At 58.2% G+C, this 27,520-nt stretch overlaps 1 protein-coding gene across 5 annotated transcripts in view; it reads left to right on the top strand.

Moving 5' to 3' along the window:
- PEX14 (peroxisomal biogenesis factor 14) overlaps nucleotides 1-18,869 on the top strand; it is a 138,946-nt gene extending 120,077 nt beyond the window's left edge. For 3 of the 5 annotated variants that reach the window (XM_080802666.1, XM_080802667.1, XM_080802668.1), the window contains exons 5-9: nucleotides 7,119-7,204; nucleotides 10,190-10,292; nucleotides 11,454-11,551; nucleotides 15,652-15,743; nucleotides 17,576-18,869. In XM_080802666.1, coding sequence (XP_080658792.1) covers nucleotides 7,119-7,204; nucleotides 10,190-10,292; nucleotides 11,454-11,551; nucleotides 15,652-15,743; nucleotides 17,576-18,023 — 827 coding nt within the window. In that variant the 3' untranslated portion in view covers nucleotides 18,024-18,869. The remainder of the gene's footprint in view (nucleotides 1-7,118; nucleotides 7,205-10,189; nucleotides 10,293-11,453; nucleotides 11,552-15,651; nucleotides 15,744-17,575) is intronic. The other 2 variants (XM_080802669.1, XM_080802670.1) reach the window with 2 other exon arrangements.
- Nucleotides 18,870-27,520: the final 8,651 nt, after the last annotated feature.

The raw sequence follows: 27,520 nt of genomic DNA, 5'->3' as shown, positions 1-27,520 counted from the left end.
TTTTCCCCTTTTATGGCTCATTCTTTTTGTTCTTTAAGATGTCTTTGCCCACCCCAAAGATTTTCTTCTCTGGTTTCTTACAGAAGCTTTAGAGTTTTTGCTTTTTGGCCTCAGCGTGTGATCTGTTTTGAGTTCATGCTTACGTATGACACAAGGGGAGGGTCGAGATTCAGTTTCCTCCCCCCGTGGCTCTCCACTTGTCCGGGCACAGGTGTTACACAGATTATTCTTTCCCTGTAGAATTACGTGGGCCTCTTCATCAGAAGAATCTCCGGACTAGAGAGGCCTGGGCCTATTCCCGGGCTCTTCTGAATTCTTACAGTTTAATTAGAGCTCGTATATTTTAATCTGTGAGTGAGGATACAGATATGACTGTCAGTGTCCTTCCTGCCTGAAGATGACACTAGCGATAGCGTAGCGGCCCGTGGGAAGTGGGAAGACTGTCTTTCACAGGATGTTCACGTGAAGATAGGCCTTGGATTTTCAGAGGTGACCGCTGTGGGGCTACAGTGGTGTCTTTGCCTCACAGCTGTCCAGCTGCTTCTGTTCGGAGCTGTTGTGTTTCTAGCTCCTGCTCTCTGGTTGGTGTGTCCTTCCGGCTGCCAGCAGCCGTGCTCTGCCGTGGGCCTCAGTGGGCCCCCTGCACGGTGGCCAGCCCCCCGCAGCTCTACCCGTTACAACCGTCCCGCGGGTCACCGGTCTCGGTGTGTGTCGCTAGCCCCGCCCCTCTGTGCTGTAACAAGCCCGGGTTTGGCAGACTGGCTTGATGCCAGGACCTTGCTGTGGAAGAGCCTGTCTTATTTAATTTTCAGGGTGGCTTGTTGGGATGATTTGAGCAGCTAGATGCGGCACCGTGTGGCATCACAGCCCCAGCCTTGGGGAGCGTGGAGGGGACCTTGCCCCGCGCTCAGGCCGTCGGCCTCCCCGAGGACTTGACGGTTTCTCCGCGTGGTCAGAAGCTCCTCACGCGGCCGCAGCAGGATGATCCTGGGCCGTCTCCAGCCCTTCTCTGCTGATGACCCGTCAGCGGATGCGGCATTTCCACGGCATCAGTGAGTCCAGGTGCATGACCAGGTGGCTTTAAGTTCAACATTGCTGTGATGGGTGTGGGATTGCCAGCCCCACACGTGTTACCCGATGTTTGTTCTCGCCTGCTAGGTGAGAATTTCTTGGTCAGTGGAGGTTTGACTAAAGGAATGGAGTCATGTTGGTTTACGTGTGTTCATGGAATGGTTAGGGAGTCCCAGGGATGCGTCTCTCCTGCCCCCGACGGGGCCGCCGTACGCCGTGGAGTCGCCTTTGGGCAGCTGGACCTCCGCGGAGAGTGTCCGAGCTCCCGCTAGCTGACAGAGTCCTTGGAAGGTGAGAGAAGCCATTGAGGTTCGAAGAGCCCCACGCTCTTCTCTCTGCGCGTTTGTCCTCGGACCTCGTTGCCGCCTGAGGCAGCGGAGCAGGGCCAGCAGTGCCCGTGCGGGGAGCCACCTGCTGCCACCGTTAACCTCCTCATTCTTCGTGAGACGCCAGCGATGGGGTCTTGGTAAAATACTGGGCCATTCAGCTCGTGAGCTGGTCGTGCCTGTTGGAGGAGTGCTGTGGACAATTTGAACCCGAGCGACAGTAAACATATCATTGTTCCTCCGTTCTTCCAACGTAGCAGAGCTCTGCCACCTTCAGTCAGGTGGCCTGTGCTTGACGAGAAGAGGAGAACGTCCTTGGGAGCCGTCAGGTTGGTGGTGTGGAACCAGGATCTCTGATCTCGGGCTTCGTGTCGGCTTCGTACGCAGACAGGCATCTGCTTCCAGACTGGAGGCTCTGAAGCTTTTACAAAGGTCATTCCTTCCACTCCCATTTCTTCTGAGTGAGAGGGGAAAAGTGACCGGCCCCATTTTCTGCCCTTAACTGTAAAATTCTGGACCTTCGAGGAGCGTGGGGACCTGCTGCCCTGCTCTCCGTGCTCTCGTGGGGGTCTGCACCCGCTTTGGGGGAGATGGGCCCCAGGGTCAGCGGCAGACAGGACTCCAGGTGGTCATGGCTGGGGCCCTGAGCCAGTTTGGGATCACGCCGAACGCTGTCCCGGGAGCCCTCGTCTGTTACCCTTTGAAAGGCGTGCGGCGGGTCAGAGTTCCCTCCGTCTCCTTTTTTCTCTTTTTTCATTTCGCCACAAGACAGAATTGTATCACACATCTCCAAAACGAGTAAAATGGCATTTCAGCTTCTTGTCTTTATAGACTCTCTGAACTTTAGGAAAGATCATTCTGGTCCCTTTTCATTAATAATGAAAACCAAGGGGCAATAAAATGTTCTTAACGCGAGCATGTCAGGAACGAGGCGCGGTGCGGCAGGTGAAGGGTGCGGCCGGCAGGGAGCCACAGGTGTTGCTTGGTGCTGAGGAGGTCAGCGCTCTGGGGAGGCGGCTGCAGCTGTCGCCGGGGCTCTGGTTCGCGGACCCGTGAACTGCCAGTACCTGTTCAGCCGCCCGGCTCCGGCGCGCGGAATGAGAGGCTGCGCTCCTCAAGACAGGTACGTTTGCGGCAAGAAGGACCCAGGCAGGCTTCGGGCTTGTTAGTTTCTTGCCCGGTTCCTGCTGTTTTCTTGCAAGGTTGTTTTTTTTTTTTAAAGGATGTTGACTTTTTTTTTTTTTTTAAGATTTTATTTATTTATTTGTCAGAGAGAGTGAGCACAGGCAGACAGAGTGGCAGGCAGAGGCAGAGGGAGAAGCAGACTCCCCGCTGAGCAAGGAGCCCGATGCGGGACTCCATCCCAGGACGCTGGGATCATGACCTGAGCCGAAGGCAGCCACTTAACCAACTGAGCCACCCAGGCGTCTCTTCTTGCAAGGTTTTGAGGGCGAATTTGAGAAGTCGGTGGTGAATACAGAATTCTGGACACGTGCCTGTCTTGAAGGTGCTCTCTCTGATGACTTTGACAGCACGGATGGATGTTCTGCGTGTGAGTGAAAGCCCTCCTGGCCAGTGACTCTCTCAAAGAGTGATAAGGTTACTCTGTCTCCACTTTTTCCTCCTAAAAATGAGCTCGTGCTGGATGTTGGATGTTGTATCAGGGCACTCAGAGCCAAGTGGACTTGGAATGAGAAAAACGAGAAGGTTGCCCGGAACTCAGAGCCTCCTGGCTCCGCCAGGTCAGGGTGAAAGGTCCATCCACGGTCTCAGTGGTCTCAGAGCTTACGATTTAATGAGCTGCAGCTTGGCCACGTAGATGCTTGCTGCCTCGGGGTGTTCCCACAGCAGAGCTACAGAGTTCCTTCCCTTCTTTCTTGTTAAGAGAGGGAGTCAGGGGAGGGACAGAGGGAGAGGGAGAGAGAGAATCCCAAGCAGCCTTCATACCCTGCACGGAGCCCGGGACGGGGCTCCATCCCAGGACCCTGAGGTCATGACCTGAGCCAAAATCGAGTCGGACATTTAACCAACTGAGACTGAGCCACCCAGACGCCCTGGCGGAGCTCCTTTCTGGAGACAGTTTCTGTGACCCTGCATGTCACTACACAACTCTGGGAGGGAGTGGGGATGTCCTGGCTTGCCATAACCCACACCCCAGAGCCCATGCGAGAGGGGACGGATACATTTATATAAACATGGATACGCTACATGCCAGGAGACACCATAAGCAGAGTCAAAAGAAAAATATACTGGAAAGGATTTTTGCAATTTTTTAAAAGGATTTTATTTATTTATTTGAGAGAGAGCGCGAGCACACAAGCAGGGGGAACGGCAGGCAGAGGGAGAAGCAGACTCCCCGCTGAGCAGGGAGCCCGATGCAGGACTCAGTCCCAGGACCCTGGGATCCTGACCTGAGCCGAAGGCAGCCGCTTAACCGACTGAGCCCCCCAGGCGTCCCGGACTTTTACAACTTCTGTCAGAGACAGGGGGCTTATTTTCCAGGCTCCTCTGTCACTGTCATCTCTGCCTCCTGAAAGCCACATTCAGTTGTATAAGAAGTTTCTATAAATTGATGAGGACATTACTAAAGACATTGAGTAGGGGAGTCGGGATCGTACACAATACGCCAAAAAGGACAGATAGTGCAGAGATGCTCGGTCCTCACTCACAGCGAGGTTGGTGCAAATGAAAACGAGCTTGAAGTAGTCTCTTCTGGTTTAGTACGGGCAGCAGTCCGGTGTGATGAGCCCCTGGTGTTGGCGGCTGTGAGGTTCAGCTCCCAGGGAGGACTATTTAAAAATCTCTTTCATGGGCACGTGGGTGGCTCAGTGGGTTAAAGCCTCTGCCTTCGGCTCAGGTCATGATCCCAGGGTCCTGGGATGGAGCCCCGCATCAGGCTCTCTGCTCAGCGGGGAGCCTGCTTCCTCCCCTCTCCCCTCTCCCCTGCCTGCTTCTCTGCCTACTTGTGATCTCTGTCGAATAAATAAATAAAATCTTTTAAAAAAATTTAAAAAAAATCTCTTTCAGAATTGCACATTGCATGTACCTCCAACCCAGGCTCCTAGGAATTCACGTGTACAGGTGTCCTCGTACATACATGTGAGATGACACGGCCCTTGGGGGCAGCATCGTGTGACATAGTAGAGGCTGGAAATCAGTGGGGAATGGCTTCAATGGAGTATTACGCAGTTCTGGGCAAAAAAGCAGGCTGAGAGGAGGAACGAGAGGGAAAATAGCGCGAATCTGTGTTGCCTTATACGTGCGTAAGGAGTCTCGGGCCGGACAGACAGGAAGCAGTTCACGGGGGCTCATGATGGTGGAGGGAACCAGTTGGCAGTAGGGTGACAGATGCTCTGTGCCGTTTAGGCCACATGTATCCATGAGCCACTCAAAAGTTGCCAAACAAAAAAGGGAGCTGGGGGCTGGGGGAGAGGCCACCTGGTGATTACAGAGTGTGCGCAAGACTCCAGGGCTGGGCCGCCTTGGGAGGCTGGTTTGGGATCCACAGGCCATGCTGGCGGTGGGGGAAAGTGGCCAAGGAGAGACTCCTCCAGGCCCCTGCGTCTCGGTCACGTCTGCCTCCTGAAACCCCATTCAGCAGCTCCAGGAGGAGGGAGTGTCGCCCTCGCCCCTTGGAGGTCTTTGCCCCTTGGGTCCCCCTGCCACTGAGCCTGGAGAAGGTCCCTCCCCTGTTCCCCTTTGTCAGGAGATGCCAGGATATGACGAGTACCTGGCGAGCTTGCGGGCGCGGGGAAAGGTGAGGGCTGAGACACACAGTGTCTGTCCCCGCAGGTGCCCACGGCGCTCTGCCCCGGGAGCCGCGGTGCACTTGTCAGGAAGTTGGGGACAGCTGCTGCTCTTCTCTCTTTACTGCTCCCCAGGGTGCGTCCAGACCCCAGCTTCCTTGTCATAACAGCAGGCCCCGGGTGGGCGCCCTCTGGATAACTTGCCGTGGGCTCTGTGGTCTGATTCTGCAGACCCGATTGGCGTCCTGCCCCACCGATCGTTCTGGAAATGGTGTGTGGTGCCTTCGTGGCCGATCGCTTGAGAGGAGGCAGAGCGTCCGGGGAGATTGTGGACATGCAAGCCCTTTGTAAACCGTCCGTGGGAAAGATCACGAGGTAGAAACCTCCGCTCTCCTCCTGTGGGATTGGAATTCTGTTCAGGAGTCAGGGGAGCCCCTGAGATGGTGTTCTAGAGCCCCAGGCCAGGGGTCTGCTCCCGCAGGGGGACTAGCTGCCCGTGTCCGGTTCCCGCCCAACAGCAGCCTGGGCTCTCCTGAGCCTCTTTTTTTTTTTTTTTTAATTTAAGATTTATTTATTTATTTGACAGACAGAGATCACAAGTAGGCAGAGAGGCAGGCAGAGAGAGGGGGAAGCAGGCTCCCTGCGGAGCAGAGAGCCAGATGCGGGGCTCGATCCCAGGACCCTGGGAATCATGACCTGAGCCGAAGGCAGAGGCTTTAACCCACTGAGCCACCCAGGCGCCCCTCTCCTGAGCCTCTTGTCCTCTACCGGTGGGTCTTACCTGTTGTAGCCCCTGGTGGGAGCCTCCTCCTGCCTCTGCGTCTCTCCCCACCCAACCTGTATCACCTTCGAGCGTAGTTCTCCCGGAATGTAGAGCTGACTGCGCCACTCCCAGATTCAGAGCCTTCAGTGACCCTACTGCCTGTGACACGATGATGATCCGGTGGCCCGGCCCCGCTCTCCACCTGGCTGCTGGGTGTCCCACCTCTTTCCCCCAACTCCCCCCTCCACCACTCCCTCTCGGTTGACTCCTCTCGGTTCTCGCCCATCTCCCCTCTTGGGTAGGCTCATTTGCTCACTTGGGCCACGCCAGCTGCCTTCTCTCCTTGGAGCCCAATCAACCCCTGCCTTGGCACTTGCTTGCCCCCTTCCTGGAGCTCTGTTCCTGGGACCCCACATGTTTCAGCATCTGCCTCCTCCAAGACCCTGCCCCCCCGGCTCTCCCCCACAACATGGCCCCATTGGGCCTTCTTTTTGTTGTTGTTTAAGGATTTTATTTATTTAAGTAATATTTCCACCCAGTGTGGGGCTCGAACTCAGGACTCCGAGATCAAGACTTGTCTGGGCCTGCCAGGCCCCCCTCCGCGTTGAACCTTCCTGGTCATTCTCTGGAGTTACTTTTTCTGTTGTTCGTAAGCTGCCTGCTGCACGGTTCAGGGTGGAGCAGGCCAGGGCACCGGGGTCTCGTCACCCCACGCCCCTGAGCCTGCAGCACTGTCGGGCACACAGCTGATGCTTCGTGAAGTCTTGAACACACAGATGGTTCTGTCTCTTCCTTGTCCTGTTCTGTTCTGAGGTGGCTCTTAGCTCATCCCTGTCTGTACTGGGGCGTGGGAACGCGTATTTATGCACACCCAAGTGTGTTTGTGTCAGCCTCACAGGACCCTTTGTGCCCTGAGAGTGGAGACCATGCCCTAGGTCTGCAGATCACCTCTGCCACCTGACTGCCGCCCTGGGACTCGGCTCCCGGCTACCCACCTCCACCCAGCAGGTGTGCTGTTGAGGGGGGTCGTTCTGAGAGCCCGGACCGAAGAGGGGACATGGCCAGGCCGCTGTTCCCACTGGCACGTGCTGTGTCCTACAGTTGCATGTCGCAGTTGCTGATCCTTCGAGATGAAGAGGTGGTGCACGTGCCCTCCCCTGCCCGGGCAGGACGCGTGCACTTCTCCTGACGCGCCTTTTCTCCCAACCTCAGGCCCCGTCGGGTCCCGATGGAGAGACTACGGTGCCTTGGCTGTCATCACGACAGGCATCGCGTTTGGCTTTCACCAGCTCTACAAGGTATGTCCGCCCTTCCCTGTGCCCCCCACCCCAGCATTCAGCCCCACTCCCCCCCGTCCCGAGGTTGATCTGTGTCGAGGTGCCCAGCCCTGGAGCGCGATGGCAGGAGAGCGGCTGTCCGGGGGCAGAGTACGCATGAGCACGTTTTCTGCGGGCGGCGTCTGGTTCAGTCTCCGTTCCCTGCCACCACCTGGGCGGGTGCCCTTGGCGACTTCAGACCCTGCTCGTCTGCTACACTGGGCATCTCTCCTCAGAGTTCCCACTGTGCAGAGTGACCGTGGGGCCTGTCCATCGGCAGGCCGTGTCGGGTACTTAGAACAGTGCCCGGCATATGCTGAGTAGTTGGAACATTTTTAAGAGATAGAATGACAAGGTTGTTGAGAGCAGGGGCACTGGAGCCCAGCGGCTTTGCTGCATCCCAGCTCTGCCACTTAGCAGGAGCTCAGTGGTCTCATATGTAAAATGGGGACAATTGTATCTACCTCATAAGGCTGTGGGGTGAAGCTCCTTTGGAAAGTCTATGTGCCCGGCACACAGGAACCACTCTCTTTGCTGTTCTCAGGATCTTATTTATGGGCTCTGGTTTTGTCTTCTACATATTGTGTTGACATCCATGTAAATCTAGGATTCCCCCCCCAAACTTCATAGTCAGCCCTCAGAATCCCAGACTTGGTTGCTTCCAACAGAACTGCAGGCATGAAATGAACACGTACTTCCTTGATATCAAATACTAACCAGATACGAACTACCAGATACTAACTTTGACTAGAAGCAGGCAGGTCTTTTCTGGAGGGTGCAGAGCCAGGGTAGGTCCCAGAGACAAAAGGCAAAACAGTGGCCAGAGGACTTGCTCTCTGCGTTGCTGGAGAGAAGGCCTCTTTCCTCCCGATGCCGCCTGCAGCTCCCGCCCTTAGAATCCGAATGGACAACCCGCCTCACTGTTGTCACTTTGAGCACATGAGACGTGTTTCAACTCTGGGATTCTGAATTTTTGACTTCTGCAAAAGCTAGTGACAGGGTTGTTGCAGAGTATACTTTTTTCAGCGGAATGTCTATTCTTGGAATTGGAAATTTCCATGTCAAAAATCCAGAAGCAAAATGTTCTAGGTCCCGGGACTTCTCCCCTTGACCCGATGCCCTTCCCTTACCCTGTGTGCTGAAGGCCTATTTCCAGTCGCTGTGTACAGTCACCAAGAAGAGTAAAATTCTAAGCCACAATTCTCAAAATAATGTCCCAGCTCTACTCAGCGGTACCTAATGATCACGTGGCCGCCCTCGGACAGCCTGTGGTCTGCTGGAAGCGGCACAATTCCCGTTGCGGCGAATAAGACGTATCTTCAGTTTTTCCCACGAAGCTCTGATCTTTATTCTTTGCCTTAAAAAATGAAAGAGACATTGAAAGACCAGTGGCAGTGGTGATGAGAATTTCTTTAGTTTCTTTAAATTAAAAAAAAAAAAAGAGGTAAGAGGCGTCACCTTGTTTTGTAACCGTGTAACGATTTAGGCTAGGGGAGCGTGTGTGCTCTTTCCTTTGGCTTTTTTGATCTCAGGAGTTTTCGCGTGTTACATGTGTAAGAATCCCTGACTTATCCTCGGGAAACTCGCAGCCTGGAAAGTAAGGCTGCATTTGATGAGTTTCCGCTCAGTTGTGGGTAATAACTCACATAGTGGTTGAAAAGCACTTTGCGAAATAGAAAATGCTTCTGTGTGTTTGCTAAATAATGATCTTCACTCCGGAGTCGCTCCTGAAGGGAGTCTCCCGCAAACACCTAGTGAGAGAGCCCTCCTTCTCCGTCCCTAGTACGGAACCCTTAATGGAGAATTCGCTGCCTTTTTTCCCCATCTGTGCCCCAAATGGAGTAGGAAGCCAAGTGCGCCAAGTGCTTGGGTCCCACCTGCCAGTTACCCCACCTGCCAGCCCGTGCTGCCTCCAGCGCCTGCTCCCCTCTGTTAAAGCCAGAGACTTGAGCTCACGCTTCTGAAACAAGAGGCATCAAATACAGAGCTTCTGGGGTGTGATGCCCATGTTCTGTCACCCAGCCCTCCCAGCGGCCGCCCTGCTACCGACCTTCCCCCCTTCCCACCTCGAAGCAGGCAGCCGTGTAGCAGCGACGCCCCACTTGCCTTCTTCCTGAATGTTCCAAGACCCACATCCTCACCTGGGCTTCCCAAATTCTGGGCCGCCTTGTTTGGTTGCCCTGTGGCATCTGCTTCCTTCTCCCCAGGGTCAGTTTCTTCAGGTTCTGCCCCTTCCTCTGCCTTCTGGCCTCGTGTCGGAAAGAATTTGACTGCGTCTGACTCTTACCCGAAGGACGCTGGTTCTGAGGGTTCTGAGGACTCAAGGCTTAGTTTAGAAATAACTAAAGGAGGTTTAGTTAAAAGGAGGTTTAGTTTAAAGAAGGAGGTGTGACCTCCTTCGCTGGTCTCAGAACACCGTGTATTGTTCCCTCGTAAAAGGACCAAAGGCCCAGAAATCTGCTGTGGATTTTCATCTCGTTTCTTGAATAATTTTTTTGTTTGTTTTATTTTGCTCATTTGTCTCTGAATGGTGGATCATTCACGTGGGTCAAAATGTTTAAAGGATCAGAAAAGTGTGCAGTCGAAAGCGTCCCTCCCGCTGTTGCCTGGAGGCCACCAGGGGCGTCACTGTCTTGTATCACCTTCTACATTTTTATCTTACAGCTTTCAAAGCAGAATCTTAAATATTTTTTTTTACAGAAATATACGTAGCATCATGGAGGTAATTAAATAAAAGGGCCCAAAATAGACTGACTTGACTTTAACTTGTCCCTACTTCCTGGTCCTCATCCTTATGCAGAATCTTAATCAGCCTCGTAACTTTCAAGCGTCTCATTTACGGCGTTTGTGTCGGGTTTCCGAAGCCCAGAGGTGACAGAGAGAAAGTGGGTGGGCAGAATTTGAGAGGTGGCTGGAGAATGACCCCCCGCGTGCGCCCGCTGCTCATGCCCGCCCTGCTCCTTCTAGAGATACCTGCTCCCTCTCATCACGGGGGGCCGAGAGGACAGGAAGCACCTGGAAAGGATGGAGGCGAGTCTCTCGGAGCTGAGTGGCAGCGTGGCACAGACAGGTAAAGATTAATGACTCCATCAAGTCGCCCCTCCGAGCCTCCGTGCGCAGCCCCTTCTCTGCCCCGCCCCTCCCCCTCCGTCTCCACTTTATGTGGTGACTTCATTTATCTGCTCTGAGAATCTGTTCACATTTGCAAATGAAGCCGCCGTCATTTCGGTTTAATTTGAAATTGCTTGTTTACTGTCGGCGCGGCCTCAATTAATTATGTTTTTACGGAAAGGCTCCCAACCTCAGAATATTAATAAGGGGAATAAAATGACAGCCTTTCTAAGGGCTGTAAAGTTCATTTTTAATTTCTGCTTCTGTGAGGTTTTCAGGGGGGTTTTCGGCGGTTTTTCCCCCTTCCCTCTAAGAATCCAGCTCAGGGTCAAGAAAGGCTGTAATTACTGCGGCTCCGAAGACCCCAGCCACCTCCTCTGTCATCGACTCCACGGGCCTGGCGTTCATTACCCGGTGCCCCAGCGATGGCCCAGATTAGCTGGGACCTGTCGCACCAAAGGTGGCTTTTCCTCTTTATAAACTTGTTTACTAGGTGGAGGCTCTGAAACTAAAAACTCCCGCAAGCTCCAGAGCTACTGTCCCAGGCAGGAGGAGCCTGTCCCCGCTGGAGTGCGTTCGCAGAGCCCTTAGAAACGCTGTGGTGTGTCAGCCCCGGGGGCCCATGGCTCCTACACAGTCCGCTGACACCTTGATGAGGGGTGGGTACCTGCAGCCTCGGGACTGGGTGTGGAGGGCAGGGAGGAGCGGCGGGAGGACAGGGCTGTAGCTCCCAGGATCGCGGACCTGAGATGCGTTTCTGCCAGCACCGGAGAGTCCGCAAGTCCCACCAGGACGCGGTGAGGGGCTGCGATGAGGGAGCACCGAAGTCGGCGGAGCCGAGCAAACCATAAGCACATGTAGTTGGAGGGGAGAGGTTTCGGACGGATGTACTGTTGACCACGGACAAGTGCACAATGGAAAGATGGAGGGGGAATGCTAGAGGTCAGACGCGGCGCAGGTAGATGGCCCAGAGCGCAGATAAATTACATGCATTGCGGGTTGGTGGGGGGGGGGCGGTGTCTGCAGATCAATGAGATGCGGCAGCTCTAGGTGTGTGGACAGAGAGAAGAAGAATCCGTGTGTATCATTTAACAGAGATGCGACTGCTTTCTCCTCCCAGTGACTCAGTTACAGATGACTTTAGCGTCCGTCCAGGAGCTGCTGATTCAGCAGCAGCAGAAGGTGCAGGAGCTCGCCCATGAATTGGCTGCAGCCAAGGTACGCGTGCCTGACCCTCTCCGGATCCAGGTCTGCCCTGCTCGGGGCTCAGCCCAGGGCTTTTGTGCCCGGTTCACTGCATTCCGTGGGGGCCGACTCTGTCTTTTCTCATGCCCGGTACATGGCAGGGGCTCACACCATCCTGGCAGTCACCTTCTCCGTGTCCCCTCCTAGCAAGAGGTGGGAGAAGCAGCTCTTTGCCTGTGGCCCTCCCGCGGGAGCACACATCCAAGCTCTGGGTGTGGCTGGGGTAGACACAGGATGGTCTCCACAAGCATGTTAGGTCACAGGGAAGTAGGGGCAGTGTGCCAGGAGCCCGGTGAAGTCTGCTACAATGGGCAGATTCTCTGCACCCAGCTCTCTTGAGTCACATGAAATCAGGTGACCCCCAAAGGTGCACCAGCTGGGATCGCCCGGGGCAGTTTCCATGCCTCACTGCCCGCATCTGAGTAGTCTCGGCAGTATGAGAGCCTAGGATCAGACCGCCTGGGTTGAAATCTGCGTGTGCCCCGGGCTAGCTGTGTGAGCACAGGCAAGTTCCTTAACCTTCCTGAGTCTTCATTTCCTCACCTGTAAAATGAAGCTGTAATGGCACCGCCTTCATTGTCTGTGCCCACGGCAGGGCCTGGCTCCTGTCGGCAGCCAGCCTGGGTCTGCGGGTGCATGATGGGTCATTCCCGGGGCACTGTCTTGGACAGACCCAGTCCGAGAGACACGGGTCCAGGGGCTCCAGGACGTCCGCTGTGCTCCCCACTCCCTCCCCTTCCCCATGCTGCTTTCTGGTTGCTTCCACGCACAGCCCATACAGTCAAGGAACCTCCTCTGAGTGGCTCTCCCAGGAGAAGCCCCGCCCAGCGCAGAACCACATGGGAGCCCACACTCAAGTCTTTTGCATTTGCGAAACCAAGTGAAACAGGGATCTTTCCGTTTCCGATGGAATCCGGGGTGCTTCCTATGAAGAGGGCCCCTCCCCAAGAATCCCCTTCAAGTTCGTTGCCTGCACTTCCTCCTCAGGTGGCCGTGGTAGCCCGTGGCCACCTCTAGCCACCGTGCGTGCTCCCCGTGGGTGGGCAGCCCGTAAAGCAGCCGGGAAGGCTGGGGTATGGCCCCCACCCTGCTCTCTATTATCTTTGGGAGCGGTGGCCTGCCAATGGCCAGAAGCCGTTCCGGAAATTGGCAAACTGTTTGCAGACCTTAAGCATTAAGATTAAGACCACATGTTGCATTTTAAGCGGGGGGGGGGGGGGGGGGGCGCGAGATGGTGCTTGGAGGCTGAGAGTCGCTGAGTTTCTCGTGCTTGCTTCCCTGGCGGTGCCCCCCACGCCCCACCCGTCCCCAGCCCCCTTTCTTCCTCTCCTGTGCTGAAGCGGGGCTCACTGGTGTGGTGCCTGAACCAAACGTGTGAAGACTTCGGTTACCCCATAAACCAGCGACTCAGAGCTGTGTTTTCTCAGCTGTAATGTAAGTTTTTATATCTGGCTTCCAAACTCCTACTGCAGCACTGTAAAAAATTAAAAAGAAGAGCGTTAAGTAATTAAAAAACCTACATAAAACTGAAGGCTGAGAGTTTTCTACAACTGTTTTTTAAAGAGACTGGCTAAAAAGCCCCAGATGTCAGATTTTATTTCTAAATCCTGGCATCTGGCACCATATGCGTTTGGAAATTTGAGTCCTTTGTAGGCCGGTGAGTGGAAATTGCTCCCTTGTTAATGGGCTGCTATGGCTTTCAAGGTCTCCGAGAAGCCAGAACGGTGGCTCCTGGATCTGCGCCGTCTGGTGGTCTGGAGTAAGGACCCCGAGGGGATGTGTGTGCGGGCGACTGGTGTTTGCGGGGGGTTGCGTGCGCTCCCTCCAAGACCTCCAGCCCCTCTGCAGGGCTTCTCCCGTAGAGGAATGCTTGCCCGAGCAGGGCCCCTACCCCAGGTCAGAGCCCGCCCCCCCCCCCCCCGCCAGGCTGGTGGGAACAGCCGGGGTCCCTCCGCTCTGCCGGTCTGGGCCTCCCTACGTTCTCCTGAACTTACAGTTCCAGTTTGTGGGTCAGGCCAGGGTAGAGGTATCCGGGAAGCTGGGTCTTGCACAACTTATCCGTGCACTTGAAGCCACCCGGAGCCGACCTCCAGGCTGGCGGAGGCAGCCCCCACACCTGGGCCCATCACAGCTGGAATTGGCCACGTGGCCACCAGCATCTGCCTTTTGGGGGCCCGCCGTGTGGACTTTCCTCTTCTCCGTCTAACCCAACAAGATTTGCCGAAGAAAGGTGTCGTTCTCTGAAGTTTATTTGGAAAATGGTCAAGGATAGTGTTTGTCCGAGGGGTTGCGGCGGCTTCTCCGCGGGCCCCCTTCAGGGAGGGAATTGGCGTTAGGGCCTGGGACGGCGTCCTTCTCTGCTGAGCCTTCAGAATCATCCCAAAGTGGTAGCTGTAGACGGGTGGTGTGGCCCGCGCGTTTCGGAGCTTTGCGGATAGCAGGGGACAGCGTGGGGCCTGACCTTGCTGTGCCAGGAACCGCGGGCTGCCCGGCCGCGTGGGAAGGTGCTTCCGAGGTGAAGCCTGCCGTCCGGCCTGCTTGGCGCTAGAGCTGCGGGCCGGGCCGGGCCGGGCAGGTGCTCAGCGGTCTCCCCGGCCGGCCCTCCAGCACGGGCAGCACCTCAGGGATACTGCGGGTCTGGTTCCAGATCTCCACAGTAAAGCCAGTGTTGCAATGAAGTGAGTCAAATTACTTTTTTGGTTTCCCAGTGCGTATTAAAGTTATGTTTACACTATAATCTAATAAGGGTGTAGTAGATTTATACCCCCAAAACGTGCATACCTTTTTTTTTTATTTATTTTATTTTATTTTATTTTTTATTTTTATATTTTTTTATTTTATTTATTTTTATTTTATTTTATTTTTTATTTATTTATTTTATTTTTATTTATTTTATTTTATTTATTTTATTATTTTTATTTTTATTTATTTTTAAAATAAATATTTTATTTATTATTTATTTGTCAGAGAGAGAGAGAGAAGGAGAGAGAGCGAGAGAGCAAAGGCAGACAGAGTGGCAGGCAGAGGCAGAGGGAGAAGCAGGCTCCCTGCTGAGCAAGGAGCCCGATGTGGGACTCGATCTCAGGACGCTGGGATCATGACCCGAGCCGAAGGCAGCCGCTTAACCAACTGAGCCACCCAGGCGTCCCGCGTGCATACCTTTTAATTTAAAAATACTTTATTGCTAAAAATTGTTAACCGTCACTTGGGCTTTCAGTGAGTTATATGCACTGATCATAGAGCCCTATAACAAACACAACAATAACGAAAAAGTTTGAAATACTGCGAGAATTGCTGAAACGTGACACAGACACACAAAGTGAGCAGATGGTGTTGGGAAAATGGTGCCGACAGACTTGCTCGACGCAGGGCTGCCCACAAACCTTCACTTGGTAAAAACACACACAGTACCTGCGGAGCACCGCGAAACGAGGTGGGCTGTCCGGCGTGGGTCGTGGTGGCCGCCGGTCTGGGCCCCGGGGTTCCCTCCTGTGTGTGCTGGGATTGTCTCTGCAGGGAGGGCGGCTCCGGGGGAGCAGCCCGTGTGGAGCTGGAATTCACTTAGTTGATTGTTTAGTTTTAATGGGACATTTCAAACACGGGCGGAAATGGAAGGGCGCAGAGCGGACAGCGGCGTGCTGCTGGCACACCGCGGGGCATGGTCTCGGTCCCCCGGCCCGCAGCCCCCAGCTCGCTTGGTGGCACACACCAGACGGGGGATCATTTTCTCCTGCAGACACTTCTGTCTGCAGCTCTTGGGGATAAGGGCCCTTGTGTTGCCGTTGTTTTACATAGTCCGAATACCGTTGTTACAGATCTATTACGTGTCACAATTGCCAGCATCGTCAGATACCCAGACAGAGGGTGCCATCCTTGGAACAGAGAGACCCGGTGGCAGAACCTTCCCAAGGGGTCTCCAGTCTGTGCCCAGGACATAGCAGGCCCTGGGTGTCACACTCTCGCCCTGGGTCCTCTAGAAGCGGCAGCCCCTCCTGCCACCCTGGCATCTGAGCCCCGTGGGGCAGGGGGGAGGTGCCACTCTGATACTTGTTCTCCCGTGTTTTGACTTTCAGGCCACCACATCTACCAACTGGATCCTGGAGTCTCAGAATATCAATGAGCTCAAGTCGGAAATTAACTCCTTGAAAGGGCTGCTTTTAAATCGGTAGGAGGAGAGCGGGCGTGGGCTGTGGAGCCGGCGCTCCGGGGGCCCGGCCAGCTGTCGTGGGCAGGGGCACGTCTCCCCGAGGGGCCCCTGTCCATCCAGCGCCTGATGGAGCTGGGCGACTCGGGCACCGAGTTTGGGAATCTTCGGAGCTTCTGCCTTCCCTCCCTGGGAGGCCCCCTCCCTCCCCACTCCACGGGGGACAGTGTGCAGTGCCCCCGAGTTCTCGAGCACAGCCGTTCCTCAGCCCTGTCAAGACCCGCTCAGGGATACCTGGAACCAAAACGCAGGACCTGGGACGAAGGAGAACATCCCCGCCCTGAAACAGGGCCTCCAGGCAGGGACACCACCTCCTCCTCCGTCCTGGGCCCCAGCACGGGACCGCTCGGGGACAGTTTGGCCCCAGAGAAGTTTTTTGCCAAAGGGCCAGGGAGTCCTTGGTTGGAAGGATTCTAGATTCGAGGCAGGGACAGAAACAGTGCCTGCCACCCCCTCCCCTAGCTCCTTTGGTCTCCTTCCGCTGTCCCTCTGTGGTGCTGGCACCTTCCATGAGCCCCCACAGGGGAGGCTGTGTGACCAGTGCTGCCCTGAGTGGAGGGTGACCCACTTGTCCTGGGTTTAAAACCGCAAGCCCCCTGTGTCCCGGGAGCCGCTCCGTCCTGGGATGGGTACTGGGACAGTGGGTCACCTCACCTGAGGCCTCAGTTCTCTGGGGCTCAGTGGGGACTCCGCGAGGCAGTCCAAAGGCACCAGGTGGCCCTTCACTTAGGGTCAAAGATGGGGGCTGCGGGGGTCTTGTGGCCCCAACTAGGGGATCTAGTTCTCCAAGGCACCTACTTGTAGGCCCTCTCGAAAGGAAAGAATGCGGCCCTAGAGAGGTGTGTCGTGAGGAGAAGTCCTTTGTTTCTGAACCTCGGAAATAAGAGCCTTGGAGGTCAGAGGGACAGAGTGGGGGCCTTTGGGGAACGCGCTCATCTTGTGAGCATCTGGGCCGCGTTCGCGCTGTGCTCTCCGTGCTGTGGGATCCGAGGGGGAAGAGCTGTTCCGCGACCAGCACTGGTGGACGGTGTGCCCAGGAGAGAGCAGGCTTTTGTCCTCTTGGCTCAGGCAGAGATGGGCCCGTATGCCCTAGACCATCGCCAAGTGGACCTGACCTCCCGGGGCCCTCGTGAAATCGGCTTCGGGCCGGCCGGCTGCTGGCGCAGGGCCCAGGGCTCAGGGCCCAGGGTGGGGAAGCGGGAGCAGAGAAGCGACTTCCCTGTCAAGTGTGGAGCTCAGAGGTTTTCTAGCCAAGCGCACCAGTGTTAACCCTTCTGGTTCTGAGGTTTCTGACCCCACGGCCGGTGGCCAGGTCCTCCCACTTCCGGCCAGGCCGTGGACAAGGTAGATGGAGTCGAGGCCACGTGCCGTGGGTTCCCGACTCTCTGGCTCAGTCTCAGCGCCCTGCTGGCTCCCCGTCCGCACTGCCCCTGCTCCAGGCCCGAAGGGCCAGGAGGGAGCGGGCTTCGGTGGGGGCAGCCCCTGGGGCCAGCTGGCCAGTCCCTGGCAGGGAAGGCGGGCCCAGTGCCAGCAGGGAGGGCCCGAGAGGGACCCTGAGCGGGGCCGCCGTGACGCGGGCCTCCCCTGGCTTCCACCCCGGCTCCTCCAGCCTCCCGCTGGCCAAGAGCCCTTCTTTCTGGGAAGGCGGCAGGGAGGGAGGTGAGGGCCTGAGCTCCGTCCTGTCCCCTGCTCAGCGGCCCTGGGGGAGCGCTGTGCCCAGGGGCTGGGGGGTGGGGCTCTGCTCAGGGCCCCAGGGTACTGGCACCAACCCTGCTTCTCGTCCCCTTGGCCAGGAGGCAGTTCCCGCCGTCGCCCTCGGCTCCGAAGATCCCGTCTTGGCAGATCCCGGTCAAGACCCCGTCACCCTCCAGCCCCGCGGCCGCCAACCACCACAGCAGCAGTGACATCTCGCCCGTCAGCAACGAGTCCACGTCGTCCTCGCCCGTGAAGGAGGGCCACAGCCCCGAGGGCTCCACGGCCACCTACCACCTGCTGGGCCCCCAGGAGGAGGGCCAGGGCGTGGTGGACGTCAAGGGCCAGGTGCGCATGGAGGTGCAGGGCGAGGAGGAGAAGAGGGAGGACGAGGAGGACGAGGAGGACGAGGACGTGAGCCACGTGGACGAGGAGGACTGCCTCGGGGTGCAGAGGGAGGACCGCCGGGGCGGGGACGGGCAGATCAACGAGCAGGTGGAGAAGCTGCGGCGGCCGGAGGGCGCCAGCAACGAGAACGAGCGGGACTAGGCCCCGGGGTGGTCCCCCGCCAGAGGGACGCCGGGGCCTGGCTCCTCCTCTGGCTCCGGGAGGGCGGCCCCGAGCCGCGTCCGGGCAGAGCCGCTGCGGCCTCCGTGGGGCCTGAGCCCTGTGCGTGGGGTCGCGTTCCCGCGCGGCCAGCTGCCCCTCACCCGAATGCCAGCCCCAGCCCGCCACTTCCTCGGCTCAGCCCCAGCCAGATGGGCCTGTGACCTCGTGCTCACGCCGGGCGGGGGGCGCCGAGTGCCCTGGGCTCCGGCCCCCCTGAGCCCCGGCTCCCGGACAGAGTTCTTGGCCAGGGTGTATCTGCGGGGCATCTTAGCTAACCGAGCGCCGTGCATGACCAGAGGTAGCTGAATTGCCTGGCTCCGGATCCCCGTGGGGGCAGGGCTGCCCTGATGTGTCTGCTGTCCTGCCTCCCTCTTGTCCTGCCGTGGCTCCTGTATCTGCCTCACGAGGGGCAGGGGCCCGTCCTGTCATGTCTCCGGAAGCCACAGCCCCGTGCTCTTCTCTCTCGGCCGGGGCCGGGGCCCCCCACAGCCAGGTCTCATCCAGGTGACGCTGCCCCACGCACTGCCCCGGCCCCACTGTGCCCCGTCATCCTTCCAGACGAATGAAATCATACTGCACTTCCGCCGTCCTCGCTTGCTGCGTTGTGGCTCAGCTAACCCCGTGGCGGGACGTGGGTCGCTCTCCCACGTAGGAGCCGGGCGCCAGGGCCTCCCTGTCTGCCCTTCCCACCCAGAAACACATGTTCATTTGTGTGATCAGGTAGAGGTTTCAGAATACAAGATGCTACTGTATATAATTGTAATAAATACGAGTTGTCACTATTTAATTCCTGCCTGTGGCTCCCTGTCTGTCATGGTACCCTGTGCCCGGTGGCGGGGTTCCCCTGGGGCTGTGCCAGGTGCGCCCTGGGGTGGGGGGGGGGACGGCTGGGGGGCCAGGCCTGGGCAGCCCTGCCCTTGGGGCCAACGGGTGGCGGTCCCCTTCCCGAGACGGGTTTTGTGAGCTGCGCGCTGCCTGCCGGAGTGTGGTCCTCGGTGCCGAAGGGCGACATCCTGATGCAGGAGGAGAAGGGACCTCATGTTACTGTATATAGACCTGGTGTGGAGTGTGATGAGCTCTCCTTCCTTAAATGGATGCATGTGCTCCCAGGAGAGCATGTGTCTCGCTCTGTCTTCCTCCCCCGTCTCCCGCTCTCCCTCCCTGTCTCCCGTTAACCTTCACACAGCGCTCAGCTGCGCCCGGAAAAACAGCGCGCGGAGCCCCCACTCCCTCAACCACCCCCCCGCCCCGTGCTGTGGCCGGGCGTGGGGACAGAGGGCACGGCCACCTCCAGGTGCCTGTGTAGATACAGAGTGAGGACAGACACTGCAGGACGCGTGGCCGTGGAGGCGGAGCCCCGCAGCGCGCTCTGTCCCCCGCTGTGGGCGCGCACCTCGCGGGCCTGCGGGCCACCGCGCTTGTGCCACTGCCCGATGCCCAGCCTCGCGCCCGCCGGTGGCCCCGGGGAAGGAGTGGTCGCAGATCGACAGGTGACAGTCTCCGCGCTGGGGCTGTTTTGGCTCAGGAAACATTTCTTCTCCTGCCTACGCACCTTTTGGGGGCTCAGAGCCCAATCCCCTCCCCGCGGCTGCAGACTCATTCCTGGCTCCATGGCCCAGGGCACCACGCAGGGGGCACGCGGCGGTGATTCAGCTCTTCCTGCTCCTCCAGACTGTCCGGCCCTCTGGCTGGCTCTCAGGTGTCACCTTTGATGCCATAATCTCCCGCAACATCCCTGCGGTCCCTCGTCCCCGCCACGTGCTCCCTAGGGCCCAGGAGATCCCGCATTGAGAGGCTCCCCCGCCGCCTTGGCTGCCCCCGAAGCATCCAGGCTTCTCAAGTCTGCGGGGGCCACACCAGCCTGTCTGGGGCGGGGACTCCCCCGTGTTGGGGAGCCGGGTGGGTGGACCCAAGACAAACGAGCAGAGGGCTGGAGGCCTGGTCCCAGCCCTCGGCCCCTGTGGGATGTGGCCGGAGACCGAGCCGCCTGCTGTTGGGCCCGCTGGGCCACTGCCTCTCCTCAGAGAATGGAAACCCCAGGTCCTCGGTGGGTGCTTTGGGGGTCCCCCCATTCAGCTCTTCAGCTTGGTGACCACTTGTCACCGTCTCTAACTTGGTCTCGAGCTTCACAGAGGTCCCTCCTGCAGTGGCCCCAGAGCGGGAGAGCAGAGGGCAGGGAGCCTGGGGAGGGGCCGGCCGGAGCTGGCGGGGTGGGTGTGCGGGGCGAGCGGCGGCCCCCCGAGACGGGGCGACCCGAGGCCTCGCCATCCCCAGCCAGGGGCAGCGGGGTTCACTGGGTGGGCAGGGCCCTGGGGCTCATGTGCGGGAGACGGGGAAGGAAAACTGGACCTGGAGGCCTTTGGCCCTGCGGGTCCTGAGCTCCAACGTCAGCTTTTGAGGACAGAGAGTCTGGCGAGATTTCAGGGAGGAAAAAGCCCCTCCCCAAAACGGCGTGAGTGCTGCCTAATAAAGGCAGCTGCTGGACGGAGGGAAAACAGCCCTTTGAAAAAACAAGCCTTTCATTAGAAAAATAATGCATTTCATCCAAATAAGGTAAAAATATTTGGAATGGGGCAGAAGTGAGCAGCAGGCAGCGCCCGTCAGGCCTTTCTGGAAGGGGGAAGATTATTAAACTCAATGACAATGTAGTTTTGTAAAGTGTCTTTTAGGAAGGAACCAGCCCCAGCTCTGGGAGGCTGTGGGACCGCTGTCCTGGCCCCGAGGTCTCCGCCACCGCCCCCCTGTGACTCCCAGGCTGTGGCTCCGCCGTAGTCGAAGCCCACCCGGCCAGCCTGGCCTCGTGTTGGCCCTGCTCCAGGAGGCTGCGCCCCCACCTGCCCTCCCGGCCTGCGCTCCGGGGCCCCGGCCCCTGGGGCCGGGAAGGAGAGCTTTATGGGGGCGGGAAGGGGCTGCGTTTGGAGTGTTGGGTGTTTGTCCTATGGGGGAAGCAAGCGCAGAGGTTTTAAAAGTCCCATCAGTACAGAAAGGAGGAGAGAGCACAGATCTCCCCTCCTCTCCGTCTGGGTGTGCGGCCGTGCCTGCGGGCCTCCCCCCTGTATTTTAGTAAAGACCCACGTGGTCCTGTGACTTGCTTGTCATGTGTCTTTGGGGGCTCACACCAAGCGGGAATGGAGAACTTCTCTAGAAGCTTCCTCTCCCACCCTTGCCCTTTGCCCAGCCAGGAGCGCTGAGGTTGATTCTTGGGTTCTGGGTTCTTGGGTCTGGTCCCAGAACCGCCCTCTCCTCTGGTCACTGCCCCAGCCCTGCCCCTGCCCTCCTCCTGCCTCAGCCCTGCCCCAGCTCTAGCCCTGCCCCAGAGCCCAAGGAGGAGGAAGGGCAGGCAGGAGACGTTTTCTGACAACCTGACCTCAGGAGTTTACTTAATCCTTAGTGTTTCTTCGTCTGTTTGTTTAAGACAGTTTCTGCCAAGGCACCCAGGGAAGAGGGTCGAGGGCTCCAGGCAGCAGAAACGAAGGTGCTGGTGAGACCCTGCAGGTGCGGCTGCAGCCTGGGGTGCTCACCTGGGGGTAGACCCCAGTCCTGCAACTTGGCCTTGCACAGCTGTCTCCCACCCTGGGGTCAGCCGCCCCTGCCGGGGAGGGGGCGAGGGGGCAGCCACCGAGGAGACACCCTCAGGGTGTGGTGCTGGGATGGGACCGACACCCCCATCCGTGGGAGGGCCTGAGCTGGGGGGTGCTCTCCGCAGCCCCCGGGGCCCCCCAGACCCCAGCTCCCCAGCCACACTCCAGCATCACGGGTGCCTTTCACCTGGATTATGAACAAATCTTAGTAGTTATTGAGCACTTTAAAGTTCAGGCTTTTCTAGAAGAAGAGAGAAGATTTTACTCTTTCGTAAGGGGAACGCCTGAGCCCTTCCTTGCTCCCTGGCGAGTCCTGGAAGGACCGTCTTCGCGTGACGGCCACATTTTTAAATCCCCCGCAAACTCAGGCGTCCGGACTCTGCCTCCCCCAGCCAGCGGCCCCGGGAGAGTGGTTTCCAGCATTTAGCAATTCTGAGAATGCCCGAGGGGGGCTCTGGCCGGGGCTGAGCAGGTTCTTTGGTGGGGAGAGAGCTTTGGACTTCCCGAGGCCCCGAGGCCACGTGTCTCCCCCGAGTGGCAGGGGGTGCGGGGCTCACAGATGCAGCAGCGGGGGGCGCGCTGCCCCAGGCGCCCTCTGCCTCCCGCCTGGCTGCGGGCCTCCTGGGAGCCGCTTCCTGTCTGGCCGACAGAGAAGGTTGGGGCGGCTCCTCCCAGTGAGGGTGGCACGGGCCTGGCCCCGCAAGGTCCCCAGGGCTCCAGCCCGTCTGAAGGGCCCGGCTGTCCACCCTGCTTCCGGGAGGCCTGACCTGGGCCTCCGGGCGGCCACACTTCTTCTGCCACCCGTTGTGCCCTGGTCCCGGGCCAAGAGTGCCTGAGGGGCCAGGGCCACCTCATGGGGGGCCGGCGAGCAGGACGCCTTTGCCCAGGTTGACTGGGCATGCTGGCGACAGGGCCCAGGGTGGGGGCCGGCCTGTCGCTGGCTCCAGGTGGGGATGGGGCTAGGAGGCTCGTGAATGCCGGGCCCGACTCCCGTGGATGGATGACTCAGCTGCGGGTGGCACCCAAGCCGGGCCAGGTCTGTGGGAGGTGGGCAGGCCGCTGAGCTCAGCGTGAGCCTGTGCAGCTGGTTCTGGCTCTTTCCGAGAGGTTACAAAACTCTTCAATTTGCCCCAGTTTGGGTGTAGGAGCATCACACCACCGCAGCTCATGAAATCCAAGAAGGAAGACGTTTTACTGCGCTTCCTACTGGGTCCGACGGTGGCGGGGGGGGGGGGGGGCGGTGTGCTGCTGCAGGTGCAAGCCCCTCCCTCTTGGGGGTGGAGCAACATGGTCTCGGTGGGCACTGGCTCCTGGTGGGTGATGCGGCCACTTCTCTCTGCCCTCCTCTGCGGGCCATGCCTGGGACTCGGGGCAGGGAGCTGGCCTGGTGCAGCCTCCTGATGGTTCCCAGGTCCTTGTCCCCTGTAGGGTGTTTGGAGGGGCACCTCGAGACCCAGCGCCCGCCTCCTTGGGCCAGGTACAAGGCCCTCCTGATCTATCCCCCTGGGCCTGTCGCCTGCCTTGTCCTGAGTCAAGCTTGGAAGCCGGACCTGCCGGCACCTCGGCTGGGCCGCCCTCCTGTCCACTGTATGGGGGTCTGCCGAGATCAGTCTGGGCCGGGAAGACCTGGGGGGAACTGCGGAGGGAGCGTTTGTGTTTTTTGGGGGGGGGGCATCTGCTCTGAGTCGCTCCTTCCTTCCCTGGGCCCCAGGAGTCCCTGAGAGGCAGCTGATGCGGGAGCCCCCTCGAGCTGGCCCTCCAAGGCCTCCCTGGGCCCTGCCCCCCAGCCCCCTGCTGCGGCACCCGGGGGCAGCCCTGCGGCCGCACCACCCACTCGCCCGCTGAGGTCCGGGCTTGGCTCCGTGCCGCTCCTCGGGCCCCATGGGAGGGCTGCTCGGCCCACCAGGGCCTGTGAAGCTCCAATAATGGTTTTAATTTGTTGAACTTGTGTTTTATCCCATAAATTAGTCACTGTTTTATTTAACAGAATCGAGATATCCACAAACAATAGGCGAGTTCCAACTTGAACATTTTAATAAGACAGAAAAAAGTATATATTTTCGCGTCTGTTACAAACATATTTATGTAAATAGCCTGTGGGCTGCATTCCAGGAAGAAAGAAAAGGAAGGACCTTCTGTGCTGGGGCTGGGTTGGGAAGGAGGCTTTTGTGGTGGGAAGGACACTGAGCAGGGTGCTGGGCGGTGTGGCCCTGGGAAACTCGGGGGGAGGCGCAGCCCCTGCGCAGGTCCTCCTGCCAGACACCGGACCCCGCACCCCCAGCCCTGGCAGGCTGCTGCCCAACCAGGAAAGCGGGGCCCCTGCTTCCCGCCTCAGGAAGGTGGCCGTGCTCGGTGCAGGGCTGTGACATACAGGGAGGTGGTCCTCTAAGTGGAAGGACTTGGGGGACCCCACACATGTCCCCCCCACCGCCCCCCCTGGGGCTTTGGGATGCTTTGGCCACCTGGAAGGAGGTCAGCTCAGGGCAAGGCTGGCAAGATGGTGCCGATGATGAGGGCTAATGGGAAGTGGGTCACCATCATAGAAGCGTCAGGGAATACCAGGCCTGCGCTCTGGGCCAGCCTGGTATTGATCCTGCCGCCACCCACGCTTGCGAGGGAGCCCCCCTGCCAAGGGGCCACCAGGGCCAGCAGCTCAGGCCCGGGGCTGGTGGCTGCGGACCTAGGAATCAGCCCCCTCTGGCTCTGCCCCCGTGTGCTCCAGGCAGGAGCCAAGCCAGCATCCGGATCGGATCCGGGTACGCACCGTTCCCGGCCCAGACAGGTCCCTGCAGGAAGGAGGAAGGAGCCGGAGGAGGAGGCAGAGGGATGACCCTGCCAAGCGCCTGCCCAGTAGCCCTGGCCATGAGAAGTTGGGGCCGGCCAGGGTCTCAGGGGGCCCGGGGAGCCCATGGAGACTTTGCCCGAGGCCAGAGGCTTCCGTGCCAGTCGGCGGCTGTGCCCTCCAGCAGCCCCTGAGCTCACGCGGGGGCTTCGGGCAGCGCTGGGGAAGGAGGCCGCCCTTTGAGTGCACAGGGCCCGAGCGCCCCACCGCCTGTGCCCAGCAACCGGTAGGAAATTGGGCCCATCCCAGGGCGAAACTGGTCTGCCCCTTTCCTGCCAGGGTTGAGGGGTGACTGACTCCCTCCATGCCTCCCTGGCCTGTGAAGCCCGGCCGTGGCTGGGTCACCCTGCATAGCTGGGTCCCCGCTGGCCACCTGGGGCTGATTTTTTAAAATAAAAGATCATTTGATAGATTTTTTTCCAGTTTTTATTGAGTGAAAATGTCAAACCTTGCATCAGTCATGCAAAAAAAAAAAAAAATCAAATAAATAAAACACATATATTAAATTTCTAATAGCACTAAATTCAAGTGGAAAAATATTCAGTTAACCAGGTGCCGAGGAGACCAGATTCAAGTAATCAGAGCACACGCTGTTGAGTTCGGTTTTCACGTTCTGCATTTTTCGTCTCAAAACCTCTCTATATATCTCTATATATCTATATATGTATATACATATAGATATATACACACATATGTGCATACATATTATTTTATATTTATATATATACACATACATAGTTATAAAACATTAAAAAGAGCATTGGTGGATCAAGCATTGTTTTCCCCACAGAAAGAAAAGAAAACAAAAATTACACATTAAAATTCAAAATGAGCTAGCAATGGCTTATAGTCCTAGTGTGCAACATGAAGGTTACGAAAGGCTAGACTTCGCACTGTCGGCATCTTCGATTTTCTTTTTTCTTTTTAATTCTGCTACATTGAAAAATGTTTTTGTGTTTTGTTTTTCTGTTTTTTCTTTTTTTGTTTGTTTTCCTTTATAAAACTCCCTCCACACACCCAGCGGTTCGGTGGTGGGGCACAGAGTCTGGGCAGGTGCCTGGCAGCAGTGCGTGGCGCCCACAGAATTCAGGAGGCTCCAGTAGGGGCTGTTTTAGACAACGACTTGCTGCCTGTTGAATCAGGTACACTCCGTGTGGCCGCTCCTCCCTCCCTCTCCAGTGCAGATGATCCTGGCTCTCTGGCTGTGGGCAGCCAAGAAGACACACACACACACACACACACACACGCGCACACACACACACACACACGCGCACGCGCGCGCGCACACACACACGGACAAAAAAAAACACAAAAAACAAAAAACCAGTTCCCCCTGCCATCTGGGGCTCCCCTTGGAGATCTGTAGGGAGGCTCTGGGTGACAGGCCTCCTCCAGGCCGGGCATGGCTCTCTTCCTGTGGCCGAGTCTCAGGGTCCCACCTGAGCCAGGCTGGTGGCCAGGACTGGAGACAGGGGAAGCTCGGGCCCTCTGCCCTCGTCCCTCTCCCCGTCACAGCCACTGGCCCCCTGGTGCCCTCCCCCCCACCCTGCCAAGCTGGGCTCAGTGACCTCATCCACTCTGGGAAGGGGGCATGTTTTGCAAAGGGAAGCAAATCTGGGTGGGTTGCACCAGTAAAGAAGCATCCCAAACAAACAAAAAATAAAAACAAACTGGGAAAAAAAAAAAAGCCCTATAAAGCCACACGCATAACCAATAGAGAAAAACTCAATTGTTAAGTTAACTACAAACTTGTATCAACAGTAATAGTCCTTTTTCCTTGTTTCTACAAAATTCAAGTTAAAAGTTGGAATCACGCAGCTCCCGTCAGTGCTAGTGTAAGGACAGACAGCCTCAGACTGGTAAGGCCTCGAAAATCAATGCGAAACGAAATCCCACGTGAGCGATTGCACTCGGTCTCCAACCTCAGGGCTGGTCCGAGGCGGGCCTGTGCTCTTGGGGCCCGCCTGCCTTTTTTTTTTTTTTTCTTTTTTTTTTTTTTTTTGTTCTATGTAGAATAATAACCTTTACAGGAAAAATACTGTACAACTTTCTCGCATTTTTCCCCCCATTTTGAATATTAAAGCCCCAAACAGTGGTATCCTTCCTGTTCCCACCACATGGGTGGCTGAGACCCCTGCCAGGCCCAGCACCCCAGCACCCCAGCACCCGCTGCTCGTTGGTTTGGAAGCGCACCCAGCCTCGGCCTCCCCCCGGGGGGTAGAGGCCGGGGCCTGGGAGTCACCAATCAGCAGGCCGAGGGCCCCAGCCCTCGGGAGCAGACGCCAGGGCTGGGCCTCGCGGTCAGGTGTAGCGCCCGGGCCTCCCAGCTCTCCTCATTCTTCCGGGAGGTTCCCTCCGCGGTCCCTGCAGTGTCGCCTCTGCCCCGCTCCCCCAACGCCCCAGGGCCCGGAGGGAGCGTCTTAGCTGCATGAATGGAAGGCCCTGCCAGATGCTGCTGGGGCCCGCCTCTGGGGGTGAGGGGTGGGGGTCGCGGTGACCCCCAGCGCCCTTCCCAGTCCTGAGCAATGAGGAATCCCACCGGCCTGGTCGTGGGGCCCGGGGTCCGGCCGCGGGGAGGGGCGCGCGGGGGCGGCTGCCCGGTCATCGGCACCCGCCTGGCCCTGCGGGGTCGGGGGGCCCCTGCTCCTCGGTCCCACCCCGGACAAGAGCACCTTCTGTTTCCCTGAAGAAGAAGATCCCCGAAGTGCAGCCAGAGGAGGGTCGCTCGCAGCCTGTCCTTCCAGCCGCGGGCCGCGCGCCGCGGGCGGGGCGGGGGCGGCCCCGGAGCACCAGAGGGAGGCCCCCGCCTCTGTCCTGAGACGGACTCGGGGTCCGGAAGCACCGGCGGGGCCGCCCCGAGCCCGGCAGCGGGGGCGACCGTCTCGCTCTGGACCGAGGGCAGCACTGCCCAGAAACAGCATCTCTTACGAAGGGAATCGCAGTGGCCACCAGGGCAGGGGGCGCGGGCGAGGCGGCCCCGGCCCCGGGCCCCGCCCCTCGCCCCCGACGGCCGG

Source organism: Martes martes, assembly GCF_963455335.1.
Source record: "Martes martes genome assembly, chromosome: 4".
NCBI classification, from domain to species: domain Eukaryota; kingdom Metazoa; phylum Chordata; class Mammalia; order Carnivora; family Mustelidae; genus Martes; species Martes martes.
This window is presented reverse-complemented; position numbering and strand designations above follow the sequence as displayed.